Source organism: Neomonachus schauinslandi, chromosome 5, assembly GCF_002201575.2.
Source record: "Neomonachus schauinslandi chromosome 5, ASM220157v2, whole genome shotgun sequence".
NCBI classification, from domain to species: Eukaryota; Metazoa; Chordata; class Mammalia; order Carnivora; family Phocidae; genus Neomonachus; species Neomonachus schauinslandi.
Window position 1 is genome coordinate 151,482,493 of NC_058407.1, and position 22,713 is coordinate 151,505,205.

The 22,713-nt window shown below is 49.2% G+C and overlaps 1 protein-coding gene across 1 annotated transcript; it reads right to left on the bottom strand.

Annotated features, from left to right (window-relative positions):
• Positions 1 to 1,396: 1,396 nt before the first annotated feature.
• CLEC19A (C-type lectin domain containing 19A) lies at positions 1,397 to 10,561 on the bottom strand. Its single transcript, XM_021698028.1, has 3 exons — positions 10,398 to 10,561; positions 4,249 to 4,342; positions 1,397 to 1,513 (listed from the first exon to the last, which is right to left on the bottom strand). Exons 1-3 carry the CDS (start codon positions 10,559 to 10,561, stop codon positions 1,397 to 1,399), a joined length of 375 nt encoding a protein of 124 aa, XP_021553703.1.
• Between the last annotated feature and the right edge of the window lie 12,152 nt (positions 10,562 to 22,713).

Genomic DNA, 22,713 nt, shown 5'->3' on the forward strand with positions numbered 1-22,713 from the left:
CCACTGGAGTAAAAGCCCTCTCCAGTGGCCTCGTGTCTGCACCAGCACCCCTTTCTTGCTGATGCTTGAGGAGGCAGCTGTCCAGCCTTTCTCTCTCATAAGGCTGGTCTTGACTTGCCACTGTGCATGGGGTGGAACAAACTTCACCCTGAGGCTGGGCCCAGCTCTGGCTACCAGGCTCCAGCCTGGCCCCCAGGGTAGCAAGTCCCTGTTCCATCCCTCCCTCCTCTAATCAGGAAAAGAAAAAGGAGCACAGAGGGAGTAGCAGTTGAGGGCTTGAATCTGGACTTTGGTAGGTCTTTGTCTGAAACCCACTTCACTACTTGCTGTGTGACCACGAGCAAATCACTTAACTTCTCTGAGCCTCTGTTTCTTCATCTGCAAAATGAGAATATTAATAGTTTTTACTTCTCAAGATTGGTGTGAGGAGTGGCAATGTCATTAATGCTGATGGCGGTGATTGCTAATACCTCATGCGAGCCCTTGTGGCCACTTTATGTACATTAGCTTCTTTCTTCCTCACAGCAACCCTGTGAGTTAAGTATCATGAGCCCAGTTTGCAGATGAAGACACTGAGGCACCAAGAGGTTAAGGCATTCACTTTGGGCCGCGTGATTAATCAGGGGTGGAGCTGGGTTTCCAGCAAGGGCATTCATGCTCTTGCCCGTGTGCTGGACCAACTGTACCTCCTATAAGCCTCAGATCTGCCCTGTGGGTAGCAACGATTACTAAATCCATTTTACAGAAGAGGAAACGGAATGTCAGAGAGAATAAGTAATTCCCCGCAAGGACACAGAGCTAGAAAGCAGCAGGGCCAGGGCTTGAACCCAGGTGTGTATTCTTTTCACTGCTTACACCGGGTGCTGCCCCAGGCACACCTCCGTTCTCATACTCAGGAGCCTGGGGTGAGGACTGGTACTTGGGTGCATTGGTGAGCGGACACGGAAGCACTGTCCTTTGACCAATCTTTGTACCTCCCCCCACCCGCCCCGTGCTTGCGTCACTAACACCTTTTCATCCAACAATGCAGCACTACGTACTGTTTAAACTGTATCCACTGGGGCGCCTGGGTGGCTCAGTCAGTTAAGCGTCTGCTTTTGGCTCAGGTCATGATCCCAGGGTCCTGGGATCGAGCCCCACATCGGGCTCCCTGCTCGGCGGGAAGCCTGCTTCTCCCTCTCCCACTCCCCCTGCTTGTGTTCCCTCTCTCGCTGTGTCTCTCTCTGTCAAATACATAAATAAAATCTTAAAAAAAAAAAAAAGATAAACTGTATCCGCTGTGGAGAAGGACGCCCCCAGCCACCTAATTCGCCAGTCTCCCTGCCATCCGTGGCACTTCCCCAGCACCCCTGCGAGAGCCCTGGTCTCAGGGGCACCCACTGCTGGTGGGCTGGTATCATATCTGCACGCAGTCCTCCTCTTCTGGGTCCGCGTGGACACTGTCACCCGGCTGGTTCCCGTCCCAGTAGCTGTAGTCATAGGAGGGGCCGTCGGTCCATTCAAACTGCCCTTCCTAGGCAGCCCCATCCGGAGTCCGAGGAGGCAAGCCCGTGAGAGAAAGATCTGGCAATAGCGCCAGCCCCACCTCCAGGAAGACACTGTAACACCTCCATGCGGAGCAGAACAGAAGTCCTCACGTGGATGTGAGACACTGTAATTAGCACCACGCAACTGTTTGGTGAAGCCTTACTAGGTGCCACGCCAGGCGCCTTAGCCTCACTGTCCTCTGAGTGGGCATCTGCATCTCCCTTTCAGAGATGAGGAAACCGAGACTCAGACTGGTCCAGCCAAATTCATACCGCTCATAGAGCCTTCCTGCTGGGATTCAAACCCACGTCTGTGACTGCAGTACCCAAGACTGTACCTACTACTCCACTTTTTTTTTTTTTTTTTAATTTACCAGTGGGCAGGGGTCACCCTTCATTTCTTTCCTTTTGTCCAACATAGTGTGTATTCTTCTTGCCCGAGGTGGGACCGCTCTGTCCAATTACAAGAAAACGCCTGTTGGGAATGTGATTGGTGTTAAAATAAATGTGCAAATTAACTGTGGGGAGAACTACATCTTTGCAATGTTCTGGAACACAAGCCGTTTCTGCATTTATTCAAGTTCTTAGAAAAGTCTCCCCCGAAGCACTGATGATTACGGAGGGGGCGTCAGATAATGGAAATAGCATGCCGCCTCTACGAGAGAGTTCTCGAGCTTGCCTGTCCAGCTCTACCCTCTTCTTCCCTGCAGTCTGGACAAGGGGCTTAACCTCTCGGGTCTGTTTCCGCACCTTTACAACGGGGCTAATATCTCCCCCAGAAAGCTATTGTGAGGGCTGACGAAGTAAAGCACGCAAAGGGCTCACAGTGCCTGGCCCTGAAAAGAAAAGTTTAAAAAAACAAGCCCTTTGACTGTACTGTTTGTTATTATTATTCTTAAATCTTGTAATATAGGTTCCTTAAACCCCAATTAAGTGTGTTCATCATCCCATTTTATTTTATTTATATGTATATATGTGTATATATATATATTTAAGCTTATTTAAGTTCTCCCTATGCCCAATGAGGGGCTTGAACTCACGACCTCAAGATCAAGAGTTGCATGCTCTTCTGACTGAGCCAGCCAGGCACCCCTATAATCCCATTTTATTTTAATATTTATTTGAGAGAGAGAGAGAGAAAGCCCATGCGTACAAGAGGGGGGGAGGGGCGGAGGGAGAGAGAAAATCCTCAAGCAGACTCCCCGATGAGCACGGAGCCTGACCTGGGGCTCTATCTCAGGACCCTGACATCACGACCTGAGCCAAAACCAAGAGCCAGACGCTTAACCGACTGAGCCGCCCAGGCGCACCCTCCCCCCTCACCATGGTCCCATTTTAAAGTTACTGTTACAAATAGAAATGTTGTCGGGTTTTTTTTGTTTTTTTTTTTTAATGACAACTTCTATATAGTTTCTTGCCAGCTGAATTCTATGGGCTTAAAAGATGTATCTCTGTCGAGTCTGGTCAGTATGGTTACCTCTGCCACTCTGATAGCAGCCCCAGCCAGCCTAAACGAGCCGTGATCGTGCTCCAAACACCAGGCTAAGCTCACTGACTTTCTACAACAAGGCACTACGAAGAAACTGAAGCTCAGAGAGGTTAAAAAAAAAAAAAAAAATGCCCGAAGTCACCTACCAGCCAGTCAGCCGCAGGACGGGAGGGGGAACCGGGGCCCGGTTCCCCACAGTACCCTGGGGCAGGGCTGGTAGTACACGCCTCTCAGAACAGAGACAGTATTCAGCTCACCCAGGGAAAGTCTGGGGACAAAACTTCCAGGTGGAGTCTGCGGTGATATCACCAGGTATAAGATCTGGCGTCAGCTCTCCGTTTTGGCCTAACCCTTCACCATGAATCCATTGACCACTGCCCCGCTCTGCATCCCCGACCCGCTTGTCTTTAATGCCCTCGAATGGGTCAGAAGTGCTCACACCTTAGGCCTTTTGCCCATGCTGTTCCCTCTCCCTGGAATGCTTCTTCCTCTGGCTGACTATTTATCCATTAGATAGTAGCTTAAATGTCTCTAACCTAGGAAGGCTGTGGCAGCCATGGAAGGACACTGCCTGGAGCTCCTTTAGGAGGACCGGCTACAGGGAACATGGCTGACTGACCGCCTCAGCTCCCCTGCCCCTTGGGATTCATCCCAGCATTCACAGTGAGACCGGGCTTCCTCCAGGCTGTGCCCCGTCAGTGACTCAGCAAGAACTCAGGGGTGCTAGTGCTGGCCCATTCCTGCCCCATGTGGGCTTCCTCTCCTGGCCCTCCTTTGCCTGCGGACTCCCCACGGGCCTAGCCAAGTCCTTCTCAGAACTCTGCTATAATCAGAGGCTCTTCCTCCCTGGTCTTCCTTCCCCCGCACCCCTCCCAGGTCTCAGACCCACCTCGCTGTCCGGAGACCTTCCCTGCCTCCTTATGCCCCCTCCTCTTTTTTTCTTCACAGCTTTTTCCCCTCAGAAATCTCTTGCACATCTAATCATATTTTTGTGTCTGCTTTTTCGAGAACTCAGACCCAAACAAAGGCCTCCCCTGACCATACTATGTTCCCATCATAGGCTCATTCACACCACTGTATTCTAACTGGGGCATCTCGGTGTCTGATTTCTCTCCGTGTGCTGGGCACGCAGCAGTGACCTGGCATAGAGGTTCCATGCACAAGGTTGGCTAAATCGAAACGGCGTCTTGGTTGGGAGCTTCCAGCAGTACCTGGTAGTCACGGCTTCCTTACCTGTCTGTGATCATGAAGCCCTGTCCAGACGTCGGCTGGGATCCCAGGCACACAGCTGTTGATAAGGTCATACACAAAGACATTCTCTTCCCAGCTGCAAACGTAAGGAACACAGTAAGTGGGTTATTCCTTGCCTCTTTTCATAGGACAGAGTTGCAAACTGAAAGCAATCCTTGTTAACGTTCCTGGACCACAGTAAATTGAGGGTCTGATGCAACCCCGCTTTTTCCTTCTTTAATTACATCACCCATATGTGACTGCCCTGCCAGAGGCACCTCTGGATTGGATTCATGCCAGTTCAAGGCAGATCTCAGCACTGCTATTCATCCGAAAGATTTAAATCTGCCTCAAGGGGCGCCTGGGTGGCTCAGTTGGTTAGGCGACTGCCTTCGGCTCAGGTCATGATCCTGGAGTCCCCGGATCGAGTCCCGCATCAGCTCCCTGCTCAGCGGGGAGTCTGCTTCTCCCTCTGACCCTCCCCCTCTCATGCTCTCTGTCTCCCATTCTCTCTCTCAGATAAATAAATAAAAAATCTTTAAAAATAAATAAATAAATAAATAAATAAATCTGCCTCAAAAGCACGAGCAAACAAGGTGGACTCGATTGACAATATCACGAAGAAAAAGAAAGAGGTTTATACCACATTGCGCCCATCAAACAACTTAATGAAAATCTCCACTAGACATTTTTGTTTTTTCTCAAAAGCCCTCCTTTTGCTGCCAGTCCTTACTTACCCTACTAATTTTTTTTCTTGCATACCATCTCCAAAATCTTTTGCTTTCCTGGAAAATTCAGCTCTGGTCTTGAACTTACAGAGCCCACTCCGCAAACCAAAGGCCTCCAGGGAACAGATCACTCTCCTTTAGAAAGTGTCTTAGTCTTTTCAGGCTGCTGTAACCAAGTACCATACACCGGGTGGCTTTCCAACAACGGAAATCTATTTCTCACAGTTCTGGAGGCTGGAGGTCCAAGATCAGGGGGCCAGCAGGGTCAGGGAAGGGCCAGCTTTGGGGTCACAGACTTCTCACTGTATCCTCATAAGGGGGAAGGGGCTAGGGAGCTCTGGAGGGGCCTCTTGCAGAAGGGCACTAATCCCATTCATAAGGGCTTCACCCTCCTGAACTAATCACCTCCCAAAGGCCCCATCTCCCAATACCATCACATTGGGGGTTAGGTTTCAACATATGAATTTGGGAGAGACGCAAAGATTTAGTTCAAACAATATCTATTAAGCAGCTCCCTGAATATGACTGCCTGGAGAACCGTGTCGAGAATGATTCAGAGTGCCAGAAGTCTGAGTGCTTCTGGAATGGACTACTAATTTCTTCCACAAACATGAAATTAAGAAGAATAAACATGTCTGCTTTGATTTGCTACCAATGGCTCAAGACAAAGGAAATTTAAGAGTGGGCATTTTGGACAAGGTGGCAGCCTCCGGACAGCGGCCATTCAGACGAAGCCAACGAGAGCAGACACGCTTTATGGCACCCCTAGCCCACCCTCCTGAGCTTGGCCAATGGCATTTTCCAGGCTCGCCGATGTCCGGGCACTGGGTACGCCATGACCTTCCTCCAGGGTCTTCCCGCAGCTCCAAGGACCATGTCCCCACATGACTACAAGCCAAGAAGGAAAGGCAGTGATGGAAACTGGGCCTTCTCCACATGCCCGTGTCCATTGATCAGGGAGGAGAGTATTTCCAAGATGCCCCTTACAAACTTCCCCTTACATCCAATTGGCCGAACTGGGTTTTATGGCCAGTGGGAGCTGCAAAGGAGGCTGGAAAGTGAAATCTAGCTTTCTTAACTTCTTACACAGGCAACAGGCAAAGGGATTAGTCATGGCTGTGGAGTAAGCTACTAGAAGGGTCTGCCCCAGTGCCATTTTGATGTGAGGACTCAATGAGTTCATTGGTGCCATACACACAACACAGTGCTCAGGGAACATGTTAATGATCGAATGGAAATTTCTGTGTGTCTATCTCTCTATCTATCCATCCATCTCCATTTCTTTGTTGTTTTTAGCAGCAGACAGCCTTCAGCATCCTTCACTGATTTCTTTTGTTAGGTGAATTATTTTATAAGCTCTTTGAAATAGGAGGTGAGAATCCCCCAGAAGACACCAATGCCTTCTGCTATGGTTTGAATATTTGTGTCCCCCCAAAGTTCCTATGTTGAAATCCTAACGCCCAATGTGATCATATTAGGAGGTGGGACATTTGGGAGGTCCTTAAGTGGGAGTGCCCTGATAAAAGAGATGCTGGAGAGCCTTCTCACCCCTTCCACCATGTGAGGACACAGCACAAAGATGGGCCATTTGTGAACCAGGGAGCGGGCTCTCACCAAGAACCCAACCATGGCTGGCACCCTGATCTTGGACTTCCAGCCTCCAGAACTGGGAGAAATACATTTCTGTGGTTTATCAGCCCCCCCCCACATCTGTAGTATTGTTGCAATAGCAGCCTGAAGAGACTAACACCAATACTATTGGAGGAAATGGAGGGGAAAGAGGGTGAGCGAGGCAGGGCTTGCATGCCCTTGGAAAGATGAGCTGACATGAGAACACTAACTAAGAACTGAGCCCCTGAGATGCCTAGGGTGATAATAAATGAAACCATTAACAGCTCCCACTGTTGAGCACTCGGCCAAGCTAACTGTGGAAGAACTTCAGATGCTTGGTCTCCTTGGTCAGATCGTGAGCGGAGGAAGTGATGGAGCTGGGACTGGTCCAGCACTATCTGACTTTAGTGCCCTTAAGGCACATCACATCTCCTCCCGTGGGCTTCTCCATCTGGAACATCTGCTGTTCCCATTCCTTAAGCTTCCTAAATTCTTCAGGGTCCTGATCCAGGACCAGTTTTTCCAGGAAGCCTTCCATGAGCACCCCCTATCCACTCCTGGACCGCCTGGAACACCCATTTCTGACCTCTTAGGGGTAGGCTGGTTGGCTTAGTTCTCTATTTCTCAAGGTCTGGTCTCCCCAAATGGGCCACAAGGACCACACAGACCAATATCAAGTCTTATTTCTGTTTGACGTCTTCTCTCTCATGCCGTCAGCAGGCTCGATTCAATATCGATGTTCCAAGAGTGTGTGGTCTGACATGGGAATGATCCAATTTCTGGGGACAAAGTGTTCTTCAGCCCAGTGGGTCGCTGACCTTGGTCCTACCCAGCTGGGTAAGCACTGGCATCCCCCAACGCCTCTCTCGTGCACAATTTGGCTACATTGACTGCTGAACATACATTTTGGTGGATGGCTGCCCAGTCACTTTTAGCGATTTTGCCATCTTTGCTCAACAACACCTGCTTGGGAAACTATTTCAATAATTTATTGCATTTCCCCCATATCTGGTCAAAAATAACAGGAACAGAGAGAGAAGCCCAAGGTGCTACTGCCAGTAATCAGGAGCATGGATCAGATGAACTTAATTCAATTCAACTGTTGCTTGAAACAAAGATGGAAATTATCAGGTAAGCAGAAAGTATGAGGATCTTAAGCTTCAATCAGATGCTCCACGGACATAAACTGATTGTGTGTGTAATTATGAAAGAAAAAAATTGAAAAAGCATGAAAAAAACCACCAGAAATTTAGACTCAGGCTGTGTCTCAAAGATAAGATGTAATTAAGGATTTTATAATGGTGTCTAGCTTTATGCAAACTGAACTTCATGTATAATAGATGAATGAATTGTTCAGGTTTAACTTTCCTACATGTCTTCAGGAAAGTATTATATGCCAACATGGAAAACTACCTGTAAAGGAGAGGAAAGGGAGAGACTGTTAGTGTAAGAAAGGCAAGGAGGAGCAGTAGGAGTTGAGAAGACAGGAAGAAGGTAAGTCAAGGCAGAAAAGAACAGGAATTGGGTCGGGGATTGCCGGAAGTCCCCCAGTTTGCCTGCAATCCTTTCTGATGCCCAGCTAACCAAGGTTGAGATTACAAGCACCATGAACAGGCTGAGCTGCCCTTCCTGTGGGCTGGCTAAACGGAAATCTTCATTTGGAATTTTTTTTTAAGAGAGAGAGAGAGCAAGTGCTGGGGTGGGGGGTGGAGGGAGAGATAGAATCTTAAGCAGGCTCCACACTGAGCGTGGGACTCGATCTCACGACCCTGAGATCATGACCTGAGCTGAAATCAAGAGTCGGACACTTAACCGACTGAGCCACCCAGGTGCCCCTGGAATAATTTTATTTTATTTTAATTTTTAAAAAAGATTTTATTTATTTATTTGAGAGAGAGACAGACAGAGATAGCGAGAAGAGAGCATGAGCAGGGAGGAGAGAGAGAAGCAGGCTTCCCGCGGAGCAGGGAGCCCGATGCAGGGCTCGATCCCAGGACCCTGGGATCACGACCTGAGCTGAAGGCAGACGCTTAACCGACTGAGCCACCCAGGCGCCCCAACCCCTGGAATCATTTTAAAAATATACTCTTTATCACATGGATCTCATTTTCCTCTATAGGCTCACAGTTTCTGAGAACGTCTTTGATCCATCCTTGTCAGTGCCAATCCTGCGCTCTGTTCTCTATCACAGGGAATTTGCCCTGAAGACCATTTTTCGCCGGTTTTCTTGTCAGCTGCCCTGCCCGTGGTGGGAGGCACAGATGAGGGTGGGAGGGAGAGAGAAGCCAGGGTATTTGTCTCCCTCTCTGCCTTGGGAGTCACTGGCAGGGGCTGCCTCACCCCGGTGGCTCCAGATCCTCTAAGGCTGGTTTGCCCTCCCGTTAGGGGTGGGATTGGCTTCCTGCCATTGTGAATCTCTGGACTGCCTCACTACTGCCTCTTTAAGTTCTTAGATTCCATCACCCGTGTGTATTAAATTCTCTGTTTTGAATATTTGTAGTGGTTCCTGTTCTCCTGATAGACCTGACTGCCACGCTATATTCCCTCAGCACCACTGAGAATACAGTGGGAGCTCTCCACATTGGTTGGATAAAAACATGGAGGATTCGCTTACACACTAAGATAGAGGACCCCTTCTCCATTCTTACCAAAATTCGGGGACTCTAAAGCATAAAGAACCAACTGTCTTTCCAGCTTCAAGTCTTTGAGATTCTTTTTTTTTTTTTTTAAAGATTTTATTTATTTATTTGAGAGAGAGAGAATGAGAGAGAGCACATGAGAGGGGGGAGGGCCAGAGGGAGAAGCAGACTCCCCGCCGAGTGGGGAGCCCGATGCGGGACTCGATCCAGGGACTCCAGGATCATGACCTGAGCCGAAGGCAGTCGCTTAACCAACTGAGCCACCCAGGCGCCCAAGTCTTTGAGATTCTTGAAAAACAGAAGCAGGATTGTGAAGTTGTAGTTTGGGTGCCAATGGAACATAGCATAGTTGGCTTGAAGGAACCCACACATGGTCCAGGATGTCTGAGGTGAAAACAAGTCCTAATAAGGTGATGAAAAAAATGCTCTAGGAGAGGTGGTCGATGAGTGCAAGTAGGGTGCCATGGAGTCAGGGTGACTTCAGTGAAGAGATGAGCCTGAAGGTTAAGGAGGTATTTATCTGGAGGAGAAGATGGGGATAGGAATTCCCTGCAGAGGGAACAGATTGTGCAAAGGTATGGAGGACCAAAAGGGCTGGATCAGACTGGAGAACTTTGAGACGGTCCGTGTGGCTGGGGCTTGGGAGACACAGAGGAATGTGGAAGGAGGCCTTGGTGGGTGGGCTATGGAATTCAACTGTTCAGGTTCAAATCCCAGCTCCACCACTTTCTAGCTAGCTAACTTTAAGCAAGTTACCTTTCTGGAGGATCAGGTTCCATGTCTGTGCAATGAAGATACCTACCTAATATGGTTTGAGAGAGCTTCAATATGATGATGTATATAAATGCCAAGCAAATAAATGTCAGTTATTATTCCTCATATTATAGTCTTCGTATGTATGTTATGTGAGTTGTTATCACAGGGTCAAGCCCTCTGCACAAAATCAGCACTTATAAAGACGGATCCTGCAGCTTGCTATTTGCCACCCAGGATAAATGCTTTGCCTTCTACTGTTTCAATGAGAAATTGGGCTGGACCAATTTCAAAGAGAATTCGGGCTAGATCAAAGCTAGCTAGAATTACCCAAGAGAAACACCAGTGAGAAATGCCATTTTTCACTCCCCTTTCCAAAGGGGGTGCTTGGTTGGGCCATGGGGGATGGATGTCCACTCACCTGTGGATGGAGGTCAGTTTGGTGGATTTCCTGCCAGTGGAGAACTCAGAGCAGTAGAAGTCGGCCTCGGCCCAAGTCTTATTGAGAGGGAAAAATCTATAGCAGTGGCCTTTGAACTCCATCCAGAACAGTGGGCACAGGGAAGCCTGCGGCAGCTCCGGCATGCCTGTGGGCAGAAAGAAAACAGACTGGCAGGAGGGTGGGCAGTGCGCAGACATTGTTCCTACAGCTTGTGACGTCTTTTCAAGAGTGAACATAAAACATGGCCCATTATGATTAGTAAAATTCTACACTTGAGGTCCAGAGAACACGTGCATACCTAACATTTACCAAATGACAAGAGTAATATATGCTTATTATAGAACACTTGGAAAAATGTTACTGCTCTGGTGTATTTTTCTTCATGTCACGCTTGAATGCAATGATTTGTAAAAACTCAATTCTTATATTGTACTATACATACCTGTCAGTATTCCGAGTTCCAAAAATGAGAACGTATTTCCCCCACGTCATTATAAATTTTTGTAAACATGGTTTTAAATAGCTCTCGAATCCTCCACTGAGTGGCCCCCCTTGAGTTGATTTAATCATTCCCCTATTTGTGGATAATTAGACTGGTTCCCTTTTTTAAAAACAATTACACCCAGTGCTGAGATGAACAGCCCTTGTGCATCAAGCTTTTTCAGCATTTCTGGTGATTTTCCGAGGAGAGATTTTTAAGGCTTTGATACAATTTTGCTAAATTGCCTCCTGAAAGCAATTTATACTCCCACGGTAATGCCTGAGAGTGCCCATCTCACAGTGCCCTTGCCAGCGCTGAGTGTTATCACTTTCATGGCAATCTTTGCAAATTTTATAAGCAAAAAATGGTATCTTGTTTCAATTTGCAATTCTGAGCTCTCTGGTGAGGGCGGAGATTTTTCCACATGTTTATTGACAAACGATAGCCCATTGAACTATTTATATCTGTAAGCCCATCGAACTGCTGGGGTTCAGGATGTGCTCTTAATTCTGAAAAAAAAAGCACACATGGAAAACCCATGATTGAGACAATAAAGTTCTCCCAAGCGTCAGCCCCCCTGAAGGCTTCTTAGGAGATACTCTTTTTGGAAACGACTCAAGATGACTGGCTGGGGGGAGGAAGGCATGCCGAGAACCTTCCTTGAACAACATTAGGTGGCACACCTGTAGCAGTGGGGGGTGGTGAGACCTGTTGGACTGGGATCTGGAGCCCGGGGTCCCAGCCACCAGCAATAGCACATTCCCTCCCTTCTGAGCTGTCAAGCTGGCTGACATTTGGGGTCCCTTTTGCGGCCACCCAAGGACGTGGGATCTTTGCCTTTCCAGCCACTGTAATAGCTGGCTGAGCTCTTGAATAATTAAGTAGTGGACAACATTCTCGGAGCATTTGTGACATGCCAAACACATACAGGGAAACCGAGGCTTAGACAGGTCAAGTGACTTGCCCAAGGTCATCCTGCTAGTCCGTGGCAGATAGGGATTTGAACTCAGCCTCGGGACACCATAGTCTTTGATCTTAAAGTCCGCAGGATGTTTCATCAAGGGAAATCAACAGGGCTGAGAATGGTTAATAGTCTTTTAGCACTTACTTCATGAGGTTGGTAGGCCAACTAATTGGGCCAGATCAATTCGCGGAATGCGTGGCATGTATGGACTGCTCTGTGATAGTATGATTATTAATGATTAGCTCAGGGGTTCATAACCAGGGTTGATGGGGCTTCGGGGATCCAGCGAATCCCCTGAAATTAAATGCAAAATCAAAAGTGTGTATGTGTGCGTGTGCACATGCGTGTACCTCTGTGCATTTATTTGGGGGAAAGGAAGAGTCAGTTGTTTTAATTGAGAGCTCTGCTAAGCAGACAGGTTCCATGCTTCCCATCAGTGACTAGAGCCACTGGTCTTTCTTGTTTGACCAGAACCAGCCCTTCCCCCACCCAGGCAGCTGTGCTCGGCAGTCCTGGCTTGTCCCTTCTGCGTGTTGCTGAGCTCTTTGTAGGGATTTTGTGGCACTGCATTTTACGTAGAGAGAGAGAGAGAGCAATAATTAAATGAAGGGGGCTGGAAGGGGAAAGGAGGGGGCAAGGGTCCTCGCTCCCCTCTCCCCAAGGCCCAAAGGCTTCTCCTGGGTCCCAAAGCCTGGTGGATATTTTAAATCAAGTCTCCCTGTGGAAAACAAGCTCCCTCCTCCACTCTGCTGGTTCCTTTGATTTTCTCCACTGAACAAACATGCCTGGAGTGAAACATACCAGAAAATGGGGCTGTGACAGGTCACTGCTTAATTATTCCCTTTTCCACCTGGGCAGGCAAAGGCCTTTAATTGGAAGGATCTGGGAGGCAAAAAGCCACGTGTTTGCACTGGGATGATAATGAACTCCACCCTGCCTGGTATCCCGCACCCCCTTTGCCTCTGGGATTTGAGAAACTGAGAACTGAAGGATCTCAGAGGCCATTCATCAGCCTGAACCCCGAAATAGCCTTCGCTAATCCGTGTCTCCCTTGTGAAGGGATTTCTCTAGGTTTATAGCTTTACAAGTCAGATAATGATGGCAATATAATAAACAGGATCAACACTACTGAGCTTTCATCTGAGCCAGGCATTGTGTCAAGTTCTTTGTACATAACAATTCATTTAGCGTTCACACATTCTACAAGGTAGGTACCATAATCACTTCCACTTTACAGAGGAAGAAACCTAAAGACAGAGAGGTTGAGTAACTTGTCCAAGATCACACAGCTCCTAAGCGGCAGAGGTAGTTTTTAAAGCCAGGCTATATGGCTCCAGACCTAATTTAGGGATTCCTGCTGCATTTAAGCCCATTTCCTTTAGTCTCAGTCTTGATGGCCTGGTCCTTCGTTCACTCCTTTTCATTCAACAAGTCCTATCAGAGCACTACTTGGGCTCAGGCTGTTAGTTGGCTAAATGCTGGAGATACTGTGGCCAACTACACAGAGGTGGCCTCTGACCTCTTGGGTCTTACAGTCTAATGGAGACCGACATTAAGAAAAATAAGCACAGGGGCGCCTGGGTGGCTCAGTTGGTTAAGCGACTGCCTTCGGCTCAGGTCATGATCCTGGAGTCCCGGGATCGAGTCCCACATCGGGCTCCCTGCTCGGCAGGGAGTCTGCTTCTCCCTCTGACCCTCCCCCCTCTCATGTGCTCTCTCTCATTCTCTCTCTCGAATAAATAAATAAAATCTTAAAAAAAAAAAAAAGAAAAAGAAGCACAGATATAAAATGTCATTAATGTGCCATTTGTGGATGTGTGTCATGCAGGCAAAAACTTGAGGGAGCAGCCGCCAAATTATTTTTGGAAGCTGGTTGTTTGTCCCCTTTGTCTCTCTAGTTGAACTGGTGGCCGCCCCAACCCTCTCTGCAAGGAGCCTGTGGGGTGATTAAGACAGGGCACCAGAGTCCCCTTCCCAGATGGGGAAATTTCAGGGAGTTGCCATAGGAGCACCGAAACATGTCATATAAGGATTTGGAGATCTGGGAGGCTTCCTGGAGGGGATGATTATCTCATCTGACACCTGAAAGGTAAGAGTCAGAGAAAATGTTTCAAGCGCTGTGTGGACACAGCAGGTGCAAAGGCCCTGAGGTATGAGAGAATGGAACATTTGGAGAACATTTGCAAATGGTTCAGCCAAGCTGGGAATCTGAGGGTGGCGGGGAAGGCAAGAGATGAGGCCAGAGGTGACAGGGAGGGGGGAGGGGTAGAGACAGGAAGGCATGCACAAAGGAGCTTGTTGCTCGGGAAACCAGGAGGCCAAACGGTAAGGTCTTTTTACCTCAATTACCAGCACTAAAGGTCACCAAGATCTCCCAGCTGGGGTGGGAGTCAAAGTCTTTGGGAGCTCTGAGCTTGTGAAGAAAAAAGAACACACCAGTGGAGTTCAGGGCTCATTTTTTTCTCTCTCTCTCTCTCTTTTTAAAAGCATAAATTGTCACCTTCCCACTCAATCTGGCTGCCTGCTCCCCTGGCCCCAATCCAGCCGCCTACAAATGCACTACCCTGCTGCCTCCTGCCCAGATCAGCCTTGAGAGCCAGCCAGGAGAGGAGGTGAGGAAGGCTCTGGGGTCCACATCCCAACCCCCACCCCACTCCCACTACTGGGCCCCAGATGTTCCAGGAGACAGGAGGAAGAGTCTCCCAGTGTCCTGGAAGGTGGCGACTGGGAGGGCTCTGTCACCCTCACTGCCTTTCCTTCCTGCTGTCTCCCTGGTTCACATGTCCCACCATCAGACCATCCTCCTCACCAGTGAGTCCTGGCTCTGGTTTCCAGAGCTGGTGGTCCTGGGCCTCTCGTGTCGGAGCTCTGCTTTCCCTTCTCTGGGCCACGCTTGTGGCCACATGATACAGAGGAAAAAAGCACTGGGCCCTTTCTTCTTCTTCTTTTTTTTTTTAATCTTTTTTTTTTTAAAGATTTTTATTTATTTATTTGACAGAGAGATAGAGAGCACAAGTAGGCAGAGCGGCAGGCAGAGGGAGAGGGAGAAGCAGGCTCCCCACTGAGCAGGGAGCCGGACGTGGGGCTCGATCCCAGGACCCCAGGATCATGACCTGAGCCGAAGGCAGCCGCTTAACCGACTGAGCCACCCAGGCGCCCCTGGGCCCTTTCTTCTATTGCCCAAACAGCGGCCATTCATTCGGTGGTGAGTATGTAACTGCTGAGACCAGCCTCGGAGGGTGTCAGTATCATCCCCATTTTACAGCTGAGGAAACTGAGTCTCAGAGAGGCTAAGTCACTTATTCCCACAGCTAGCAAGTGGTGTTATCGGGATGAACTCAGAATTCCCCAAACACTAAGCGCCTCCGGAAAACATCTTTTTTCTGCCCTTGGTTTTCCCATTTATAAGACAAATATATTAAACACCAAATTCAACCACATCATGGATTGAATGTTTGCGTCTCCCCCTCCTCAAATTCATATGTGGAAGCCCTAATCCCCAATGTCTTTGGAAGGGGGGCATTTGGGAGGGGAGTAGGGTTAAATGGGGTTATCGGGGGGCACCCATGATAGGATTAGTGCCCTTATAAGAAGAGAAAGAGAGACCAGCGCTCCTGCACCCCCACTTTTCTATTTGTGAGGACACAGCAAGGTGGCCATCTTGGACCCAGCAAGAGTCCTCACCAGGAACCAAATTGCTCAGGATCTTGATTTCGGACTTCCCACGCTCCAGAACCGTGAGAAATCAATTCCGATTGTTTAAGCCTCCCAATCTATGTTTTTTTGTTGTTGTTGTTTGTTTGTTTGTTTGTTTTTTACCATAGGTTATAGCAGCCTGCGCTAGTTGACTAAGACTAAAAGTTAATCAAGCCAATAAGTCCATGTCTCCCGGGTGTCTATTTGGCTTTGAGGTCTGTGCCCTCAAGTTGCTCACAGTCTGGGGAGAGGAACACACTCACGACAATGAGTCATCATATACTAAGATACAGTCCAGAAATATGCAGAGTGCTCTGTGCCCATAGAGGTGGGGTGGGGAATCGGGTCAGAGTGTCCATGGGGCACTCTGGGATCTGACTCTATGATTCAGACTCCGAGGGGTATTCTAGGAAGTGCGGACATCCAGTTGCTCAGACGTCTAGGCTCCAGCTTGGACTCTGGAGTCCAACGGCCCCCGTTGGACACTCAGCTCTTTGTGCCTCCATTTTCTCATCTATAAAATGGACATGATGATAATGCCTACTTCACAAGGCAGCCATGGCCTGGCTCATACTTGGCATTCTAGTAAGCATTAGGTATTACTGCAGCAGAGACAGCCTGGAACCCGGAACCCGCCTGGAGCTGGGGGTGCGGTGCCAGCCTGATTCCCCTGCCCACCCCTGAAGCCCTGCAGAAGCAGCACCCCACCCCACCCCCAGCTTCAAACGCCTTGCTGGAATTGCCTTTGCTGTGGAGAGTTCTTGGCCTCAGGAGCCAGGAAAGGAAACTTGATGGTAATGGTTGAAGAACCGTAACAGCAAATATTTATGCAGCTTTTACTAGGTGCCAGGTCTCTTCTAAAGCACTTTACATTCATTAATCCCCTTGTACAATGTGATCAAAGCCAAGTTCGCAGAAAAAGTTTTGGGAAAAGGCTCTAGTCTGGCTAAACCCTCCCAAGTCTCTCAGAAGTGTCTAAAGCGTTTTTTTTTTGTTTGTTTTTTTTCCCAGAGCAAATCTCGAGGTGTGGCTGAGTTGCACTCTGTGCGTATATTTGCATGTTCATGGAAGGTCAGGAGACTTGGGGTGAGTGAAGAAATGACAGATGCTCTGTTCTGCTTTGCACAGGAAGGCTGGGATCCAGAGGAGAAAGACAAACAGGGCGCATTCTCAACAAAGAGGGCTCTTGGCTGTGCACTCACCTTTGTGGCCTGCAAAGGCCCACCAGGACCCTAGAGGAACCCTTCCTAGTCACACATCAACATGCACACTCTTGCTCACACACTCACACACACACACACGCTTACACTCACACATTCTCATCTGGGTTGAAGTCACCTTCCTCTAGAAGATCTGTCTGCTCAGGCTCGAACTAGGCTTTCTGCCGGGCTGGGAACCTGGAGAGCCGGAGATCTACCCCTTGGCAGGGTCACTGGCCTCTGTAGGTCTCAGTTTCCCCAACTGTAACATGTTGGGCTGAATGGATTTCCCCGACCCTTCCTGCCAACTCCAGTTCTGAGCTCTCCAAGACGGCTGGGTTTGAAGTGATCTCAGTTCCCCTCTTGGCAGAATAAGGGTGAGCTGGGGAGAGACCTCTGGAAGGTCCTTTCTCCAAGGGAGGCTTTTGTCACAACAGAAAGCTGTGTCTCCTGACCACTTCTATCGTATCACCAACAAGTGCAGTAGCAGAAGAACTAACTCTCATTCTTTAAGCACTTAACAGGTGCTATGCACTTCATCTGCACGATCTCATTGAAGATCCCCAAAACATTTAGTAGGCGCCATTATTATCCCCCCTCTCCAGGGGAGGAAACTTGATGCTCACAAAGAGGTGCCACAGGTACAAGCGAGTGGGAGAGAAGACTCCCCAGTTGCTCCCACTTGCAAACTCAGCCTCAGGCCCTTCCCACACACATGGGACGGAAAGGCAAGGCCATGGGATATACAAGGCAGACCTCAAGGATATTTTGTCCACCTTCTCTCCTGCTCGCCTACTGCATGGATGAGAAGATGGAGGCCTAAGAGCCAGGATGCAAAGTCACGGTTATGGACTGAATTTTTGTGTCCCCCCCCCCCCCCCCGCTCATATGTTGGAGCATTAAGCCCCAGTGTGATGGTGTTTGGAAGTGGGGTCTTAGGGAGGTAATTAGAGTTAGATGAGGTCATGAGGGAGGGGGGCCATGATGGGATTAGTGTCCTTACAAGAAGAGGAAGAGAGACCAGTGTGTGCACATGCGCTTTCTCTCTCTGCCACGTGAGGACTCAACAAGAAAGGTGGCCGTCTATAAACCAGGAAGAGAGCCCTCACCAGGGAACGGAATTAGGCAGCACCTCGACTTCCCAGCCCCCGGAGCTGTGAGCAATAACTTCCTGTTGCAGCCCGAGCCAAGGAAGACAGAGTTTATGATAGATCAGAGCCCCTAATGCGTACCTAGATAAACAAAGACCACCACTCACCTTGGTTTAAGAGGGATGCCCAGGTACATCTGAATTTCAGCTAAACAACAAATCACTTTAAGTCTATGTCCCACTCAATCTTTGAGAAATGCTTATACTAAAAGGTGATTGTTTATCTGAAATTCAAATGTACCTGGGCATCAGGTATTTTATCTGGCAACCCTATCACCCCACTGTTTCAATTCACCCCAACACCATAACAGCCCAATAATGGGGTCTTATGGGAATCCTCCACTTTCATTATGAGTTTAACGGGGATCAAAATAGTATGTCTGTCATAGGCTTATTGCAGAGGTTAAATAAATCCATACACAAAAAGTGCTTAAAACAATGCCTGGCACATGGAGAGGGCTATGTAAATCTTTTTTTTTTTTTTTAAAGATTTTATTTATTTATTTGAGAGAGAGAGAATGAGAGACAGAGAGCACATGAGAGGGGGGAGGGTCAGAGGGAGAAGCAGACCCCCCGCCGAGCAGGGAGCCCGATGCGGGACTCGATCCCGGGACTCCAGGATCACGACCTGAGCCGAAGGCAGTCGCTTAACCAACTGAGCCACCCAGGCGCCCAGGGCTATGTAAATCTTAACTGGTTATAGGTATTATCATTATTTTAAATATTTTTTTTAAAAGATTTTATTTATTTATTTGAGAGAGAGAGTGAGAGGAGAGAGAGAGAGAGCACAAGAGGGGGGAGCGGGAGAAGCAGACTCCCCGCTGAGCAGGGAGCCCCATGCGGGACTCGATCCCAGGACTCCAGGATCATGACCTGAGCTGAGGGCAGTTGCTTAACCAACTGAGCCACCCAGGCGCCCTATTTTACATATTTTAAACAGTGTTTGGAAAGAACCCTCACAGTGGAGGCGACAGGCAAGATCCTCAGCCCAGAGCAGACGGTAGGATTCAGCAATCTTCCCGCCCAGACGGGGTTCCCTCACAGTGAGCACCCTGGTCTTCCCATTGCAAAGAGGAAGAAACGGAGCTCCTTTGAAGCCCTGAGTCTCACGTGGGACACTGGGAGGCCACATGCCAGAGGCTGGTAATTGCTGTCCTAATTGCCCGGGACACAGAAAACCCAGAGAAGCAGGCCACCAAGCAGTGGCCTCCAGGGAGGTCATGAGAGGGACAACTGTGTCCCCTTGCATGCCTAACCTGTGGTGGCAAGCAGCAGGTCTGAAAGGTCCCTGGGAACAGACGTCACAGTCAAGGTGGGGGTGGCCCCCGCACCCGATGCCAAATGCCAACAGAAATCCCGTTTTCAGACTTTGCTGTGGTGCCAGGCACCAAGCGCGAGCACTGCCCCACTTTATCTTATTTCCCTTGCAGAGTCGCCCCAGAGGGTGTTACTCTGACCCCCATTTTCCGAAGGAAGCTGAGCTCAGAGAGGTTAAGAAATTTGGGCGAGGTCACACCGTTTTTAAGATGCTAAGCTGGGATTTAAAAATCAGGACTCTTGGGGTGCCTGGGTGGCTCAGTTGGTTGGGCAACTGCCTTCGGCTCAGGTCATGATCCTGGAGACCCTGGATCGAGTCCCACATCGGGCTCCCTGCTCGGCGGGGAGTCTGCTTCTCCCTCTGACCCTCCCCCCTCTCATGTGCTTGCTCTCTCTCATTCTCTCTCTCTCAAATAAATAAATAAAAATCTTTAAAAAAAAAAAAATCAGGACTCTTTGAGTCTGAGCGGGGGACAATGCCGCTGGATGGGGTGGGGGGAGGGGAGCCGGAAGGGCTGTCGGGAGGCTCAGCTCGGCTCCCACCACTGCAGCCCAGGCTAACCAGGCCTCGCTGACAGAACCTCAAGTGTCTGGGAGGTGTTCTCCTCTCCTCCTGCTCTGGCCCTGGCCCCGGTGCTCACCTCGGCTGATATTGATGTCCGTCTGTGGAAAGGCCTGTGCAGAGGGGAGGGTCAGGGAGGCCGCCCCCACCCTTGCATCCCGAGGCCCAAGGAAGCCACCTGCAGGCCTGAGAGGAGGAGAGAGGCCCTTCCACTGGAGCTCTCTTGGGAGCAGGCGAGAGCTGCTGGGAGCTCAGGACACACTGCAGAGCCTCCAGTCTCCTCCTTCTCCCCTCCCTTCTCTCCTCCCTCCCCTCTGCACTGCCGGAGACAGCTCTGAGTGACAGCCTGAAAGCTGACCCTGGTCAGTCCCCTCCGGGGAACTAAGAGAAACCACCGCCCTGCTTCTGAGCCACTGTGTGGCCTTGGGCATGTGCGGGCTTCTCTGAGACTCCATTTTCTCCTCTGTGAGATGGGATAGTAACAGAGCTTGCATCCGGGCCTGTCACAGGAGATAAAAGCATCTCGGGCCCCCTCAGAGGAAATACATACCAGAAGGTAAAAATAGAAGTCGGAGGCAGAAGTGGATGGGGCCTTTGTTCTTGGGCTCAGCTCGTCCCCACCCCACCCTGGCCTTGAAGGCCCTAGAACACCGCTTGCCTAGGAAGCAGCAAGGGAGGCCTAGGCGGGTTACCCTCCTCCCTTTCCCTCTACCTTTCAGGGTTTCTTAGGGGTTAAAGGAGGTGCCAGTAGAAGGTTCTTGGCCCAGAATAAGTGCTCAATGAAGAGAAGCAAACATTATCGTTCGTGCACAAGTCTCGCGTGTGGTTTGCTCTGACTTAACATAAATGTGTTCAAATCCACCGGTGTTTCATTGGGAAGGTCACTGCACTTATGAATTAGTATCTCCGAAAATCGGAGTCTTTCTCTCCCCTGCTTCATGTGTTGTCAGGCAAGTCACTCTGCCTTTCTGAGGCCTCAGTTTCCTCCTTAATAAAATAGGGGACACCAAGAGTACCTACCTCGCAAAGAATCAATGAAATCATTTGTTTGTAAGACTCAGCATAATGACCTCACTGATATGAGGAATTCTTAATCTCAGGAAACAAACTGAGGGTTGCTGGAGTGGGGGGTGGGGTGGGAGGGATGGGGTGACTGGGTGATAGACACTGGGGAGGGTATGTGCTCTGGTAAGCGCTGTGAATTGTGCAAGACTGTTGAATCTTAGATCTGTACCTCTGAAACAAATAATGCAATATATGTTAAAAAAAAAAAAAAGAAGAAGATAGCAGGAGGGGAAGAATGAAGGGGGGGAAATCGGAGGGGGAGACGAACCATGAGAGACGACGGACTCTGAAAAACAAACAGGGTTCTAGAGGGGAGGGGGTTGGGAGGATGGGTTAGCCTGGTGGTGGGTATTGAGGAGGGCACATTCTGCATGGAGCACTGGGTGTTATGCACAAACAATGAATCATGGAACACTACATCTAAAACTAATGATGTAATGTATGGTGATTAACATAACAATAAAAAATTTTAAAAAAAGACTCAGCATAGATGCTGGCAAATAGTAGGTGTTCAACAAAGGATAGCAAATTTCGCTACCATTATCACGCATCCAGTGCAAGCCTTCTCCTGGCAGGAGACCCTGCATACTCCCCTCCCTCCCCTGCTTCCTCTCCTGAAATGCCCCATCGGGTTCTCTGACACTCCGTGTGGCTGGCACCCCCAGGGAGGACTTGAACCTGTCCCAGGCACTCACTTCTCTCTGGTATACCTGCTGCCATGCCTTCAAGGTCTAACTGCGGTGCTCTGTGGGCACCGGGTGGAGAGCCTGCCGAGGCCAGACTCAGGCTGCAAACACAGCTCAGGCTCAGTTTCCTCCTCATGCCCCACGTCTACCGGTTCCTCAAAACGCTGGGCTGCTGCACACCCCAGAGCGTGCATGTGTATTTATTTAAATTTTTTTTTAAAGATTTTATTTATTGGGGCACCTGGGTGGCTCAGTCGTTAAGCGTCTGCCTTCGGCTCAGGTCATGATCCCAGGGTCCTGGGATCGAGCCCCGCATCGGGCTCCCTGCTCTGCGGGAAGCCTGCTTCTCTCTCTCTCCCACTCCCCCTGCTTGTGTTCCCTCTCTCGCTGTGTCTCTCTCTGTCAAATAAATAAATAAAATCTTTAAAAAAAAAAAGATTTTATTTATTTATTTGAGAGAGAGAATGAGATAGAGCGAGCATGAGAGGGGGGAGGGTCAGAGGGAGAAGCAGACTCCCTGCCGAGCAGGGAGCCCGATGCGGGACTCGATCCCGGGACTCGATCCCGGGACTCCAGGATCATGACCTGAGCCGAAGGCAGTCGCTTAACCAACTGAGCCACCCAGGCGCCCTGCATGTGTATTTATTTAGGAAGGACATACACTTATTATGTCCGTGTTGTGCATCGATGACTTACTGTACTAATAGATCAGGTCTGTTATAAAATACCCCTCCCCCAAACTGACATATATATTTTTTGAAGGTTGATATAAAACATAAATATAAAATTTGCATCTTTTCTCCCCACTCTCCATCATCTGGTGCAATGCATTTCGGGAGCCCCTGCTGTCACAGAAATCAAGCACCCTCCAAGTGGGAACCCTCCAGGTGGGGAGGAGGGTGGTCCGACAGATGCCACTGGAAATTCTTTTGAAAAGTGGAGGATCCTTTGATTTGGCAAATGAACTAAATGATCTGTGTTGATAATGTGTCAATAGGTGATGGCTGAGAAGTTTTGGTAAATGGGTTCATGCCCCCTCTCTGGATGGAAACAAGCGGAGTGTTCGTTATTCGCCCAATCCCATGCACTGGGGTCTCCTGGGAGCTCGTTCAAAAAGGCAGAATTTCAGGCCCCACCCCAGACCCCCCGAATCAGAATCAAGGGGTTGTGTGTAT

What these genes read in the sequence shown, in the direction of transcription:
- CLEC19A (XM_021698028.1), bottom strand. Translation starts at nt 10,561, where the DNA reads ATGCCGGAGCTGCCGCAGGCTTCCCTGTGCCCACTGTTCTGGATGGAG. An exon ending in AAACTGACCTCCATCCACAG is followed by an intron (nt 4,343 to 10,397) that starts GTGAGTGGACAT and finishes TTACGTTTGCAG; the next exon opens with CTGGGAAGAGAATGTCTTTG. An exon ending in GGCTTCATGATCACAGACAG is followed by an intron (nt 1,514 to 4,248) that starts GTAAGGAAGCCG and finishes GGGGCTGCCTAG; the next exon opens with GAAGGGCAGTTTGAATGGAC.